At 35.8% G+C, this 16,712-nt stretch overlaps 1 protein-coding gene across 4 annotated transcripts in view; it reads right to left on the bottom strand.

Moving 5' to 3' along the window:
* LOC128557743 (solute carrier family 12 member 6-like) overlaps positions 1 to 16,712 on the bottom strand; it is a 127,824-nt gene that overhangs the window by 38,896 nt on the left and 72,216 nt on the right. For all 4 annotated transcript variants that reach the window (XM_053545916.1, XM_053545917.1, XM_053545915.1 and 1 more), the window contains 5 exons: positions 12,393 to 12,536; positions 11,177 to 11,362; positions 2,815 to 3,044; positions 2,246 to 2,451; positions 837 to 977 (listed from right to left, as the gene is read on the bottom strand). In XM_053545916.1, coding sequence (XP_053401891.1) covers positions 837 to 977; positions 2,246 to 2,451; positions 2,815 to 3,044; positions 11,177 to 11,362; positions 12,393 to 12,536 — 907 coding nt within the window. The remainder of the gene's footprint in view (positions 1 to 836; positions 978 to 2,245; positions 2,452 to 2,814; positions 3,045 to 11,176; positions 11,363 to 12,392; positions 12,537 to 16,712) is intronic.

The following is a 16,712-nucleotide window of genomic DNA, read 5'->3' as shown; positions in this document are numbered from 1 at the left end:
GCTAAGGGTTAACCAAAACCATTTGTAACAGTAAAACATTTTCACTATGAAAATTCCGGATATATTTCACTATGTTATTTCAATAATTAACCAAAAAAAAGTGATAAGATCCACTGATATAAAATTATCTAATACTGTTCTCTACCCAATGCAGTATACAATGTTAATCAGAATGGCAATATGAGCCGTGCCATGAGAAAACCAACATAGTGGCTTTGCGACTAGCATGGATCCAGGATCCATGCTGTTCGCTAAAGATTTCTTTAATTGCAATAGGCTTTGAAAGCGAACAGCATGGATCCTGACCAGAATGCGTGGATGCGCAGGCTGGTCTGGATCCATGCTGGTCGCAAACCCACTATGTTGGTTTTCACATGACACAGCTCATATTGTTTGCTTGGTGGCAAACATGGTTTTCACATGTCAAACCTAGTAAAAAATTGTCCTACACTCAATGGTGTAAGATTACTTAAATTCTGAAATTTGCAAATTCATAAGCTATTTTAATAATAAGGGCTGAAAAGAAAAGCAGTTGTTGCCTTCTATTTCTTCTAATATTTGAATACTGTATGCAACAAAAAGAACCTATGAGCAGTTAAAGGTCTGGATGGACATATCTGACTTTGCGATCAACTTGTCAGAGGCTCTTTTCTGCCTAAACAGCTTGTGCCAGATATTTCAATCTTCTCCTTCAACCAGTGGAAGATTCTTAAACTTTGCTTCTCTAAACATTACTTCAGTTACAGTTAGACAAACATGAAGACATTCCACAGTCTGGGGCCTTTAATCTCTAGAAAGGCTCATACGCAATCTTGTAAGGTATAAAGGTATATTACCTGTCACAGACGGAAAGTAGATTGCCAGTAAAACCATAAAAGACGATGTTATGTCGGCAATAATTTCTCCACGATCTCGGTTCCCCTCAATCTTCTGGCCAATGATGTTATCAGCATATGTATACTTGTTATGTAAATTTTCTGAAAGTCAATAGTAAATTTCATCAGTTCAGAAGTTTTAGTGGTTTCATTCAAATTACACTTACTCAGTTTTGTAATAGTTCCTGCGACTTTGCGACAATTTAGCATTGTCCTATCTTGGAATATTTAACCAAAAACAGTGTAGTTTTGTCTTATGTAATGTTCACCATTTAACACATTTAATCAGTCCTATCTGGTGTAATTAGCAAAATAACCCAAGGTATGGAATATCAAAGATTAAAACACAAATCCTATGCAGATTTAACTCTATAATTGTTGTTTTGGTTTGTTAAGCTGGGTCGTTATATCACAAAGATCAAGTTTTTTTCAAATGCTTTCACTTCTAGGAAAAGAAATTACTCTACAATGCAGTTCCTCAGAAGAATTAAAACTAGAGCTATCACTAAAGGTGATGAATGTACCCCCCGCATGCACTGACACAGTACATTGCAATTTGACGCACACAAGGTTGCATAATTGTGTAGACTGTATGTATATATACTGTATGTATACAGTATAGTAACAAAAAACAAAGTCCCATAACTATTAAATTGTGTGCAAGGGTTCGGAAGATTAGGTGCACACAAGTTTGCATATGCACACTGTATGTACATAGTATGTTTACAAGAAACAAAGTCCCCTAACTCTGCAATTTTTGTTGTTGAAAGAACCTAACATGCACAACTACTGTTGTTACTGATCACTTGTGTGAAGTTTCATTAAATTGTGTCAAGGGGATGAGGAGAGATGGTGCGCACAAGATTGTGTCTATGTATATAGTATAGTAACAAAAAACAAAGTCCCGTAACTCTGCAAAAAAATTTTCTGAAAGAACCTAACATGCCCCATGCACAACTACTGTTGTTACTGATCACTTGTGTGAAGTTTCATTAAACTGTGTCAAGGGGATGAGGAGAGATGGTGCGCACAAGATTGTGTCTATGTATATAGTATAGTAACAAAAAACAAAGTCCTGTAACTCTGCAATTTTTTCTTCTGAAAGAACCTAACATGCCCCATGCACAACTACTGTTGATACTGATCACTTGTGTAAAGCTTCATTTAATTGTGTCAAGGGGATGAAGAGAGATGGTGTGCACAAGATTGTCTACGGACAGACAGACAGACAGACAACCTGAAACCAGTATACCCCCCTTACAACTTTGTTGTCGGGGGGGGTACAAATATCTCCTGTAAATCAGAAGATAACACTTTTCTCAATATCAATATCAAAGCCAATAAAATAAGTCATTTTCATTCTAAATTACCATGAAAGACGTTGCTAGTAAGTCCAGGGATCCCAGGTTTAGTGTAGGCCGGATTGTCTTCAAAATAGGGGTCACAAGTGGTTTCATTTTCCCCAACATGGCAGTATTTCTTGAAGATAGGTCCTGTCTCATTTTTTATACACATCATAACACCGTCCACAGTCACAGAATCTGAGGTTAATAATCTCTCGCCAAGGTAACATATGCTGAAACATAAACATCTGAACAGTTGAAAAATCATGAAATTAAAGATGCATACCTCCAGATAAATAACCACTTAAATCTTGAGATTAAAGAGGCATGCCTTAAGACAAACAACTTTAGTAATCATGATATGACAGTAGCATGACTTCAGACAAAAAAAAAATCCACAGAAATCAGGAAATTAAAAACACATGCCTTAGATAACTAAATATGTCTTTACTTACACAATTTTTTTACTTGTGTCATGTTTCTGTAACTGTAACAAAAAAGAAAATATGCAATTTATCTCACTAAACAGAAAATGTATGAGGAGATTTTCTCTGACACCTGCATTCACAATTTCAGTACTATAAACTATCACTTACTGTACACTACGATCTGGACTTGCAGCAAATATCCCAATGTATATACACAATATAGACAAGATGACACAAGCCAGGGATAATGTTGCGAACTTGCTCACAAATGCCACGCCTATGAAGACAATGATACCCAGGAGTAGGAGAACTGCCGTACCGTACACCCGATAATTATTCAATGCATTACTCTGTACAGACACATCCCCAAACAGGGAGATCTCTTGAGCCATGTATGTCTGAAATAAAAAAAATACTCAACTTTTGAAATACATAAACGAGTAAATAGGTTAGTAAATCCTACTTGTTTGTGATAAATGAAAATAAAACTTAGAATACAGCCATTACTAAACTATAAATACAAATTTTAAGTGCATAATGAGAAGATTATTTGGCAGCATAAAATGCAACCAGGTAAAATACTAGTAGGCTTTGATTGACTTTTCATGAGAAGTACTGACAAGTGCAACACCCATCAAGCATACAAGCAAAGGCTTCAGCAGAACTCTACTATTAAAGAGCACTGAATAAACTAAATAACCCCAAAGAACTATAAATGAAAACACTTAGTTCAAGATCAGAATTATTTCCAAGGCATATGTGCATCCAGTCAGCTGAGTGGTTCTAATTTGAGGTTTTATACAAATATCTGACAATGTTTGCAAGACTAGGTTTTCAAGAGTCTCTTGCAATAGCATTTTTTATTTTTTTTTATTTTTATTATTTACTTTTATTATTTTTTATTTTCGCAAACTTTGTATTGTTTTCTTTCAATGAGCACTTGCTGCTGAGAAAGACATCAAATGTAACGAGACCTCTAGAGCAGTCACTGTGATCAATTTTAATGAGTCATTACTGTTTAATAATGGTAAAAAAATAATGAAACATTGTAACATAAATTGTTATGAAACTGATCGCTGCAGATCACCAGGCGATGAGGAAAATGCTTGAGTTATCTGGCATTTAGAGCGATCTAAACATGGGAAATATCTGCACAGCCTGGGATCACTCAAATAACTTGAGTGATTCCTGGCGCTCGAGAAATCAATGCACAAGCGAGCCGTCTTTCACTGTACTATCAAAACACGGCTTACGTTTGGGAGTATCTAAACACGGCTTAAGTTTTAACATGACACAGTTTCTCGAAGGAAAATTCTCATTGCACTCATAATGTGTAAAAGCTATCTCATCAAACAATATAAAAACACCAAAAGAGACAGTTTTAATTTCCTCAATACCAAAACTGTTCAAACTTCTAACATTTGTTTTCCTTTAATTGAATGTCTTTTACGGAAAGCTAAGAGCATTCAGTCCCCTTGGGAAATAGTGATGTCTGCTATGCGGAATGGTTACGTCTGCTTGAAAAGTTCCTTTCAGTGCTGTTTACTCATTACGACAGGAAATTTGTCTCAATTCATTACAAGGAAAGCCAGTATGGATTCAATAACTCTGTAACTATTCCTTTTATCAGTTTCTGTTTAAAGGTGGTCCAATCAAAGTTTAGAAAGATTGCTGTGCAACTAAGATAATCAAAATAGTGATAATCATTATTTGAGCCACGCCATGAGAAAACCAACATAGTGGCTTTGGGACCAGCATGGATCCAGACCAGCCTGCGCATCTGCGCAGTCTGGTCAGGATCCATGCTGTTCGCTAACAGTTTCTCCAATTCCAATAGGCTTTAAAAGCGAACAGCATGGATCCTGACCAGACTGCACGGATGCGCAGGCTGGTCTGGATCCATGCTGGTCGCACACCCACTATGTTGGTTTTCCCATGGCACGGCTCATTTTGAGAACTTGAACTGCTACTGAAATGCTGATTATAAATATTTCCATTGAAAATCATTCATATTTTTTTTTTGAGTTCTAATGTAATTTCAATACATAAAACATAATTATCTTAGGTTAAAAAGGTCTATTTTGGTCGGGCTGAGTTATTAACCAGATTAGAAATATCAAACTTTAAAACTGCCTCTACTGAAGATCAAATATCTGTCCATGACATTTCCTAAAATCCAATAGTTGTTGTAAGTAATTTCATCAATAGATTAGGCAAGCGAAAAAAGGATTACAGATACAAGACAATAATTATATTTCCACAAAAAATTCTGAGATATGAAACCAGACAATAATTTGCATACAAGAGTTAAATCAACCTAACTAATCCACAGAAAATCTCTTCAAATTATTGAAGATCTGTTTTCCAGTTAACTGCATCAATTATTCATGAATAAAGTTTTCAGCAAATGCACTAATTCCATAAGAATCTCAAATGGCAATAGTGTGAGTGAAACTATGCCATTAACGAAAGTACAGGAATACTTGGGTAGCCTGGGTCTAGCTTTTTGTTTCATAACTCGTGATACATAAAAAATATTCCTTAACATCACATACTAACAACTGATACTAATATAAATGTAAGATTTATACAGGCCTCTTTTTAATGTATTTTGTCCACAACGCAAATGCAATTTACCACACATTTCATGTAATGCTGTGCGTGACTATTCACACTTTTAACAGCTCCTTAAGTGCTTTTACAGGATTAATACATCAAAAATCTGCCGTAAGTATTTTGAAATGAAAAAGAGAACAAAAATTTGAATAAACTTTTTCATATTTTGATGAAAAGCACAGCCAGAATGCCCAAAGCCGCTCATGTGACCTAGACCTTGCTTCTGACCATCTTTGTTGGACACTAAACAAGCATTTCCTCTGAATTTGTTTAATTTTTTTTTCTTTTTTTTTTTAGCTATTGTCAACCCTGAATGCAGTCAAGCAGAACCATGTGAACTTCACAAATGGTCGCATCTGAACAACTTTGATGTTTGGTGTTCATCCATAAAGTTGTTCTTTTTTTTAAGATAATAATTTTAGCCCTGGTGGCCCCTAAATGGACTCAAGCAAAACAATTTGAACAAGCTTGAGAGATGTCAATATGAAAAATGCTACGAACAAACTTTACTTCGATTGTGACCAGTAACTTAGGAGGAGAAGATGTTTAGATCAGAGTAAAGACAAACACCTCAGAAAAACCACATGTTCAGGTGAGCTTAGAAGAGGCCTTTAATTCTTTATAAACCAAACAAAATGCTGTATACTGAATCAGTGAATCAAACTGAAAAGTTCCCTGATATTCAATCCTTTTCCAGAATCTCCATCAGGACTTTTGATTAGATCTGTATGCATGCACAAAACAAAACAACCTGATAGAACAAACCATGGACATTAAAGCTACATTTAAATTGATCCAAGCTCGACCAATAGCAGAAATCACAGACAAAATCTGGATCTTTTGTTTGTTGTTTTTGCCAAGCAATGACATTTACCTAAATTGTCTGCAGCAGTTTTCTGTATAATGTATTTCCTTGGAAATTTTATTCAGTTACACGTCTCAGTAAGTTCTTTGATAGCAAGTTGTCATGCAGCAACAGCTGCAATGAATTTTCACTCACACTGCTAAAATTTGTATTCATCATGCAATTCACTAAAGAAAAACTGCCTATTATACTGTACTTCTCATGATGTGTCTATTTGAATGTCTGGTGGAAATGGCACCTATTTGGAACCTTCTTGTGCGCATAAACTACTGAACATCTAATTAATCTAATCATAAAGCTCCCATAACAGAACAGTGTGGATTTTTAGAGATGTGAACAAAAAAGACCAATCTCTGTTTTCAATCACTGAGATGATATATTTTCTACGGCTCCATTTTTCGGAATTTATCATATTTTTGAAGAAAAAAACCTCATTTGTTCTGCATGATGAATATGAGAACAAGTTTCTTTCCACTTAATGGAAAAAGCCATCATATTTGACTTTGTTTAACAAAATAACACAGACAGAACTAACTTTAAGTAATAAAAATTATGAAAATTTGATTACAAATAAAAGAGACATGACCATTGGAGCAATACTCATGCAAATGAAATGGCATCTAATTTTTAGACACTTTGACATCATTGTTCTTTCTTTATATAGCCATTACCAAATATGGTATTTGCAGCAAAATTATTATAAATACAATTAAATGTTTGATTTTAACCCTAACCCTGCTAAATTTTTATAAAGAACTTGTCCATGTTTCAATTTGGACTGTACCATTAACTGTTAAAAAGGGTGCTTATCAAAAAGATACTGACTGAATGGCAAACAGTGCAGATCACGATCAGACTGCATGGATGTGCAGGCTGATCATGATCTACACTGGTCGTAACGGCAGATTTAATTGTGTCCAGCATTATAAGGGTTAATGCAAATAGTATATGTATTCAAATTAAGATTTCAAATGTATTTTGACCAACTATATACAATATTCACAGCAATTTAATTACCATTTTCGGTAATGTCCATTTAAGGTAAATATGATGTAACCAAGCCAAAAACGGCTGCCACTGCTTTAGAAAATAGAACTTAAATAATAATAGTTTGTTCAGTTACTAAACAATTGTAATAATTTTTACCATTCTGTCTATGTTTAAGAAAAGCTCTTTCTGATATATATGTTTTGAAATACCGATAAATCCCAGCCTAATAGTTCACTGCCAGGAGAAAACCTCTTAAAGAGAGACTGAGAAATATTTTTTTCAAAGATAAAGAACTTTGCAAAGATTCTGTAAAAGCAAATTCTTAATTGTTCTGGCATCTCTTATCTACACCTCTTTCATTTTATGTCAGAGTACAATGCAATATGAGGGTAACAAAGATTTGAGCCGTGCCATGAGAAAACCAACATAGTGGGTTTGCGACCAGCATGGATCCATCCGCGAGTCTAGTCAGGCTCCATGCTGTTCGCTTTTAAAGCCTATTGGAATTGGAGAAACTGTTAGCGAACAGCATGGATCCTGACCAGACTTCGCGGATGCGCAGGCTGGTCTGGATCCATGCTGGTCGCAAAGCCACTATGTTGGTTTTCTCATGGTGCGGCTCATTTGCCTTTCAGTAATGCCTCCCAAAAAACATACATCTTCAAAATATTTCCAGTCTTATATCATGTATCTAAGAGAAAGTTCTGTTTGAACAACTGAGATGTGACATCTCCAAACAGGACAGAGCATTATGGTGTAGCTTAACACTGGTTTAAAGTAAAGAAACTAGTATATTTTTTATAGAAATTCGAATGGGATATTGTTCTAAGAACTTTGTGTTAACTAGAAATGTGTCCATGGGACACAGATGCCCCCACTACATGACAGAGGACACAGATCAACTTTGGGAAAACAATATGTTGCTATTTAAAAAAAGATGCAAAACATAACTATATATAATGTACATATAAACTTTTTTCCTAGGTCAGGGGGCATAACTCCTACAATACTGAATGAATCCGGATGCGAAAACCCCAGGTGCACAACTGCACATGCTGACCAACATTCCTGTAAACTTTGGTGACTCTAGGTCAAATACTTTTGGAGCTACGCGCGACACAACATTAAAATGACCACTTTTTAACTAAGTCAGGGGTCATAACTCCTACACGACTGAATGAATCCGGACACAAAACCCCAGGTGCACAACTGCACATGCTGACCAACATTCCTGTAAACTTTGGTGACTCTAGGTCAAATACTTTTGGAGCTACGCACGACACAACATTAAAATGACCAATTTTTTACTAAGTCTGGGGCCATAACTACTACACGACTGAATGAATCTGGACGCGAAACCCCAGGTGCACAACTACACATGCTGACCAACATTCCTGTAAAGTTTTGTGACTCTACGTCAAATACTTTTGGAGCTAGGCGCGACACAACACTAAAATGACCAATTTTTACAAAGTAGGGGGCCATAACTCCTACATGACTGAATGAATCCAGACGCGAAACCCCAGGTGCACAACTACATATGCTGACCAACATTCCTGTAAAGTTTTGTGACTCTACATCAAATACTTTTGGAGCTAGGTGCGACACAACATTCTCGGAAGAATGGACGGACAGACGGACAAGGGCAAATCTATATGCCCCCCCTCAAAGTGGGGGCATAAAAAAAGCAGTATGGTAACAATGACAATACCTATGTGGGCTATAAGGAATCAGCAGGTGCCATACAATTCTGTGTACAATTTGGGAACTTTAAAGGACAAGGAAAGCTTGACAATCAGTTAATTTCATATGAAATTCATCCTCAAGCCTTTCAAAAGGGTGAAAGTATTTTCAAAATCGGACCACTATTGAAAAAGATATGGCAGTTTGAAATTTAGGAAAATTGCTAATCATGGAGGCAGTCATTTTGTGTGTTTATGACGTCATTTACACTCTGCTGAATTCCTTATTTAGAAAATAACCTTTTAAATATATTAATTTTATATGTTTCTGGAGTGCAAGATGTAAAACATGGTAATTTCTTTTATTATAGCTGGAAAAAAAAAGAGAAATAATTTTCCAGAAATAAGTAAATACAGTTCAAATATGTGTCTAGAAATTTAATAAATCCACCATTTTGTTTTTTGTTGCCATGAAAACAAAATGGCCACCATTTTGATCAAATATTTATATGCTCAGAACTTTCTCATTTTTAAGTAGATTTTGAAAATTCTTTCACTTCCTTAAATGTTTAAATAAATCCCAGCAGATGGAATTAACATGAAAACAACATAAACAATGCCTTTCCCTTTAAGTGCCTTATTGAAATTTATATACCTTAGAATTCTCTTAGAATAGTTTATGTAGCTATCTGAAAATCATTTAACAATACTCACTAGCAGTGTATTCAATTATCTACACTTAATAAATAAGTTTCAAACCAGAACTTCACATTAAATAAAATCAATGACTGCAAATGAAATTTATTAAATCGATCAAAGTAATATTATTCAAATCATCCAATTTGTTCACATTTTGCTTCTGGGTGTCTAATCAATTTTACATTTTGTCATAACATTAGACCAACTGATTGGCTGACATGTGTAGTCAGTTCTACCCGCTGATTACTTAGCACATGAGTTGTGAAAGATGCAAATCTTGCAGTTGGTTTTTAGAGACCTAAAATGACAAATTTTGTAGGTCTGATTCTGTGGGAAGTGGTCGTGATGTGTTACAGCAACAACTTGTATTCTCAAACCTTGCAACCATTCAAAACTGTTTGTATTGATGGAATGATCACATTTCCTGACCAGCCTTTCAGCAGAACCTTAATGTAGTAAGTAAGACACAAAGACATACGAATACACATACACTGAAATTGCAGGATGAGTATGAGTATGGAAACTATTGAGAAAATGCGTCCCCTCAGATAGTCAATGAGACCGAAAAATGTATATTCAGTTTGACAGAACACGTTGATATTAACAGATTTACCTATCACTATAAGATAGAGCCGTTCAAAGAATACTGTCAAATCATTAATATTCGTTGGGGACTTATTTTCGTGGATTTCGTGGTTGAGTCAATCCACGAAATTTAATCCAAACGAAAAAGTAAAATTCCCATTCATTTTATGTTCATATGTTGAAACCCACGAATTCAAATCCCCACGAAATTGCCATTATGACCAAAACCACGAAATTTCATACCCACGAAATTAAATGATTTCACAGTATATTGAAGAAGCCATTTAATAACTTTCCAACAAAGCCTTTAGTTTTCCTGCGTGTCTTACAACTTCAGAAAGTTACACCTTTGCTATTTTAGAGGAAACGGTTTGTTGATATTTCATTTGCTAATGTAAAGATCTATTAACATACACAAACTATACTTTTATTGCTGCTCTCTAAAATTTGAAATGAATTGTAAATATATCGTGACCATTGCATAGCAACGTTGGGAATACTAAGATAATATCCGTGCCAGAAATATGATAACTATGTAAGAGGATTATTGGAATTTATTGGAATTTAAATTACTTGTTCTTGTTATATTTCCAGAATGCTTTTAGTATTATATATCACTTTATTTCATGGACATGAAATTTCACTATTTTGTCCAAAAAAGTTTTGTGCATGTGTTTTTTTTTTTGGTTGTGTGTGTGTGGGTGGGGGTGGGGACACAAATTTATGGTTTTCTATCTGTTTGTTTTATCACTTTTGCTGGAATTAACATCCCACAATAAGTCATGCCAACTAGTTTAGACCTCTAAACAGTTGCATTTATATAAATATCTCCATAAAATGTCAGAAGTATAAATGTTCAGCAATCCATTTCTAAAATGACTTTTGCCAAACTGTCCACATGAAACAATGAAATATCATCAAGAAGTTGGTGAAAGAAAGAAAAGTATTTAGGTAAGAATATGCATATTAGATATTAGTCAACTAGACAATGTATGTAATGAAAGAAAATAGACAAATGCCATCATGGGTCCACTACTTTAAATGAAACAATTATCTCAACCGTCTCCTGAATTTCTAATATGACAACACCTACCACAAGAATTTCTATTGCTCCTATTATATACATGGAAGATGCAACTGTGGTCCCTAGATAAAACAGTATCCCTACAGCCCCTCCAAACTCCGGTCCCAGGGCTCTAGAGATCATGAAGTATGACCCTCCGGCAGGAACCACACCATTGGTTGCTATGGCACTCATTGAAATAGCGGTCAACAGTGTCTGAAAAATAAGGGAAGAGCAATTAAATGATTGAAAAATTCCATTTTATCTTAACTAGTCTGTTTTTAACCTTTAGCCTGCTGGCGGCAAATGATTCTGCCTTTGCGACCAGTGCAGACCAAGATCCGTGCAGGCTGATCATGGTCTGCACTGTTCGCTTAGTAAATTTTCAGTGAAAACCCCTTCAAATAATAAATGGTACTGCCCAAATTGAATGATGGACCAGTCAAGTTTTAGAAATTTAGCAGGCTAAAGGTTAATATACAAAATATTACCCTATTCTGATGATTCAACTCTGTATCAAGATGAAATAAACACCCTACACAGCTGAAAACTTATGGCACTGACATACTCTTAATATTGTTTCCACAGACAGACACATCACTTTTAAATGAAATAAACTGAAACACATCTTTTAGCTTTATGGGGTTGTTTACAAAGTGTCAGGAAATTCAAAGATCATCTTTTGATCTAAAAGCATAGAACTCTCAAGACAGGCACTCTGCTGGGATTAATATTTACTTCCAATGCACTGGAAGATTTATAAGTGAAAATTCTTTGAGAATAAATCATTCTGAGTGTTAATGTGTCAATATTTATCTTATGTAAGAACAGGAGAATATGAAAATTTTAAACCAAAAACACCAGCAAGAACATTAATGTGTTTGACAAACAACCAGTCCCTAGAAATGGCACAAGTCATATGACATGAAATAATATCATAAAGTTGAGCAGTTTCTGCAAAAGGTTTTCGTAACCAGTCTAGACTTAAAACATCAACAATGGAAGTGTGCTGTATGCAAAAATAAGGCCTGTACCTCAAAGGTCAAGGTCACATTTAGAGGTCAAAGCAATATACAATCCTTGTGTATATTGGAAAACATACAAAACATTCCATAATCTCATACTTGAATAAATCTCTTCGCTTGTATTTGTTCACTTCTTAAAAGTGTAGTGTCTCTAAGTGTGACCTTGACCCTTAAGTAGGACAAATGATTACAAAGAAATTTAAATCCATCCACACACTTACGCAGCCACAGCAGACAAGGACTATAAGGAAGCCCTCTATCGCACCCGCCATACCCACTATCCATGTCATACGGATAAACAAAAGCACACCAAAGATATTCTGTATACATGGCAGATACACACCAAGTAACGTCCCTAGCCGAGCCTGAAAGTATAGAATAATCAAATATTTCAGCAATTTAAAGTAGCCATAATAACACATCTATGGTCATCCTCCACCTTTGATTCATGTGGGGAAGTTGATAGTTACTTGAGGAGAACAGGTCAGCACTGGTACAGAATCCAGGAAAACTGGTTAGGGTAACTGCTCGTAGTTACATAACCGAAACACTGTTGAAAAACAGCCCTAAACCCAAAACAAACAAACAAAACAAGCTCTCTTATGATTCAAGATTAAACGCAAGTACTTGTTTATGTATTGGTAGTACTAAATTTCTCCATAAAAATAATAACCACAGCTGTCACAGGAGACAGTGCGCTCGACTATTTCCATGTTGAATAGTGAAACTGGGCACATTTAATGAAGCTGGAGCTGTCACTTGGGTGTTTAATGACTCTCAACGTGGATGAATATTGGATAATAGCTTGAGTCTGTGTCAAAAAGTATTAAGTAATCAGAGAGATAGAATCAAGTGTATCAAAACATTAAATATTAAGTATAATTCTTAGCAAAAAGGGGCATAATTCATGAAATATTGTGCAACAGTGATGCACCTTGTGTCATGCTGAATCAAAGCCATTTGTAATAACTTGAGATATAGTGAAAATGCATCAAAATTAACCTTTAATTCTAAGTAAAGGGGCATAATTCATGAAAAATTGGTGCCAAGTTATGGACCTTGTGTCATATGATAAGGGTGATAGGTGGACAACTATTTTACGTCTGAATCAAATCCATTCAGTATAACTGAGTTAGAGTGAAAGTGCATTAAAACTTTAACCTGAAATTGTAGTAAAAAGGGAGATAATTTCCTGAAATACTGGTGCAAGAGTTATGGACCTTGTGTCATATGATGTGGTGATAATGGAACACTATTTTAAGTTTGAATCAAAACCATTTAGAAATAATTGAGATAAAGTGAAAGTGCACCAAAATTTTAACCTGAAATTTTAAGTAAAAAGGGGGGATAATTCATGAAATATTGGTGCCAGAGTTATTACCCCTGTGCCATATGATGTGGGTGATGATGTTGAACAACGATTTTAAGTCTGAATCAAATCCATTTAGTAATAACTCAGATAAAGTGAAAGTACACCAAAACTTCAACCTGATTTTTTTGTTTGTTTGTTTGTTTTGGGTTTAACGCCGTTTTTCAACAGTATTTCAGTCATGTAACGGCGGGCAGTTAACCTAACCAGTGTTCCTGGATTCTGTACCAGTAACAAACCTGTTCTCCGCAAGTAACGCCAACTTCCCCACATGAATCAGAGGTGGAGGACTAATGATTTCAGACACAATGTCATTTATCAAATAGTCACGGAGAACTTACGCCCCGCCCGAGGATCGAACTCGCGACCCCGCGATCCGTAGACCGACACTCTACCTACTAAGCTAAGCGGGCGGGTACTTTAACCTGAAATTCTAAGTAAAAAGGGGGGATAATTCGTGAAATATTGGTGCCAGAGTTATGACCCTTGAGCCATATGATATGGGTGATGATGAGGAACAACTATTTTAAGTTTGAAGTAAATCCATCAAGTAATAACAAAGATAAAGAGAAAGTGCATCAAAACTTTAACCAAAGTGCGACGCGGAAGAACGCCGATACCGGGTCGAGTAGGATAGCTCTCCATACTTCGTATAGTCGAGCTAAAAATCTACTGAAAATTGTCAAAATCTGCATAGTGTTGAACTTCTGATATTGGTTTGCCCAAGTTTATTTTGAATGTGTAAGGGTAAATTGTGTAAACAAGTCACAATGTTCTGTAATTTTGACACCCCAGACACATAATGTACCTTCATCACTTACATGATATGATTAATTAACAGGAGACTACTATTTCTAAGAAAAAAAAATCTGGTTTTATCCACCTTGCCAACAGATGTAATTAAGTGCATTTCTATCACTCATCAGCAATTAAAACAGGTGGTATATGAAACAGCACTCATTTGTACTTAATGTGACAGAACTGTCTATAGATCATTCCTATTTGAAGCTTTCAAGCTTCTCATTCTCTAACGGTAGAGAAACATGAGTAGCAGCAGCATTTAAGGTATCCAGATGTGCAATAGCTGCACCTAATCATCTAAACCTCCTTGTCCCTTTTAACTTCAATCTCATTTCATAAAATTTTGTCATTACAAATGTATATTAACATCATATTTTGGTATCAAGAAAAGCAAACAGGTTGGACTTTAGGTCACAATTATGTTAAACAAGAGCTGTCTGTAAGACAGCGCACTCGACTTTTCTCAGCGCCTGACTCTGAATTAGAGCTTTGCCAGTGAAAAAAATTCCAAGTAAAAAAGGGACATAACTCTGTCAAAATTCAAACAGAGTTTGAACTGGGTCTCCTGGTATAGACTTTGGTAGTAAATATCTATTCTGAGTTTCAAGTCAAAAGCTTTAGAGATATTTGACTTTATCAAAAATTTTAACAAACAAGAGCTGTCAATAATGGTGACAAATGCCCCTGCAGCACCTTGACCTTTGACCTGGAGACCTTGACCTTTGATGTGGTGACCCCAAAGTCAATAGGGGTCGTGTACTCAATAAGTACTATTAGCACGTGAAGTTTGAAGGTCCTGCGTGCAGTGGTTCGCGAGTAAAGTGCCTTCATGCAAAAAGTTAACGTTGGCCCCTGTGACCTTGACCTTTGACCTGGTGACCCCAAAGTTAATAGGGGTCATGTACTCAATAAGTACTATCAGCATGTGAAGTTTGAAGGTCCTGGGTGCAGTGGTTCGCGAGTAAAGTGCCTTCATGCAAAAAGTTAACGTTGGCACCTGTGACCTTGACTTTTGACCTGGTGACCCCAAAGTTAGTAGGGGTCATGTACTCAATAAGTACTATCAGCATGTGAAATTTGAAGGTCCTGGGTGCAGTGGTTTGCAAGTAAAGTGCCATCATGCAAAAAGTTAACGTTGGCCCCTGTGACCTTGACCTTTGCCCTGGTGACCAAAAAGTCAGTAGGGGTTGTGTACTCGATGCGTACTATCAGCATGTGAAGTTTGAAGGTCCTGGGTGCAGTGGTTCGCGAGTAAAGTGCCTTCATGTAAAAAGTTAACGGTGGTCCCTGTGACCTTGATCTTTGACCTTGTGACCCCAAAGTCAGTAGGGGTCGTGTACTCAATGAGTACTATCAGCATGTGAAGTTTGAAGATCCTGGGTGCAGTGGTTTGCGAGTAAAGTGCCTTCATGCAAAAAGTTAACGTTGTGACTAACGAACAAACGGACAGTTGAAAACTAATATGCCTCCCTTCGGGGGCATAAAAATTCTAAGTTAAAAAGGGGCATAATTCTGTCAAAATTCAAATCAGAGTTATGGTGATTGTTTCTCCAGGTGTAGACTTTGATAGTAAATAACTATTTTGAGTTTCAAGTCAAAAGCTTTAATAGTAACAGAGATATATGACTTTTATCAAAAGTTTTAACAAAAATTCTAAGTTAAAAAGGGGCATAATTCTGTCAAAATTCATATCAGAGTTATGGGGATTGTTTCTCCTGGTGTAGACTTTGATGGTAAATAACTATTCTAAGTTTCAAGTCAATAGCTTTGATAGTAACAGAGATATTTGACTTTATCAAAAACTTTAACCAAAATTCTAAGTTAAAAAGGGGCATAATTCTGTCAAAATTCAAATCAGAGTTATGGTGATTGTTTCTCCTGGTGTAGACTTTGATAGTAAATAACTATTTTAAGTTTCAAGTCAATAGCTTAGACAGTAACAGAGATATTTGACTTTATCAAAAACTTTAACCAACAGCAACGCCAACACTGATGCCGACACCGGGGCGTGTGCAATAGCTCTACTTTTTCTTCGAAAAGCCGAGCTAAAAATAGTCCTGCCCACAGCTTTAAAGTAATAAAGTTTAAAACAAATGACCGAATCAACTTTTTAATGTCTTTCCAGTGTCCATTTTTAAAGGGCAAACAAAGCTAAAATGAAGTAATTTAGTTAAGAAGTCTATACACATTTAAATTTGATGAAAATGTAAAAAGCTTTTTTATACGGCGCTGTGACTTGAACAAATCTATGACCTCAATCTCATCAGCTCAGTGCTCTTCTTCAGCACCATATCTGTATTCAGGTTCCCTATTACTTAGCATTTTTAATGACAAATTTCCTTGTCTTTATAGTTGGTTTAAATGTCACATC

The sequence above is a fragment of the Mercenaria mercenaria genome, chromosome 6 (assembly GCF_021730395.1).
Source record: "Mercenaria mercenaria strain notata chromosome 6, MADL_Memer_1, whole genome shotgun sequence".
Classification (NCBI taxonomy): Eukaryota; Metazoa; Mollusca; class Bivalvia; order Venerida; family Veneridae; genus Mercenaria; species Mercenaria mercenaria.
The sequence above is the reverse complement of the archived record's forward strand: the minus strand, read 5'-3'. Positions and strand labels throughout refer to the sequence as shown.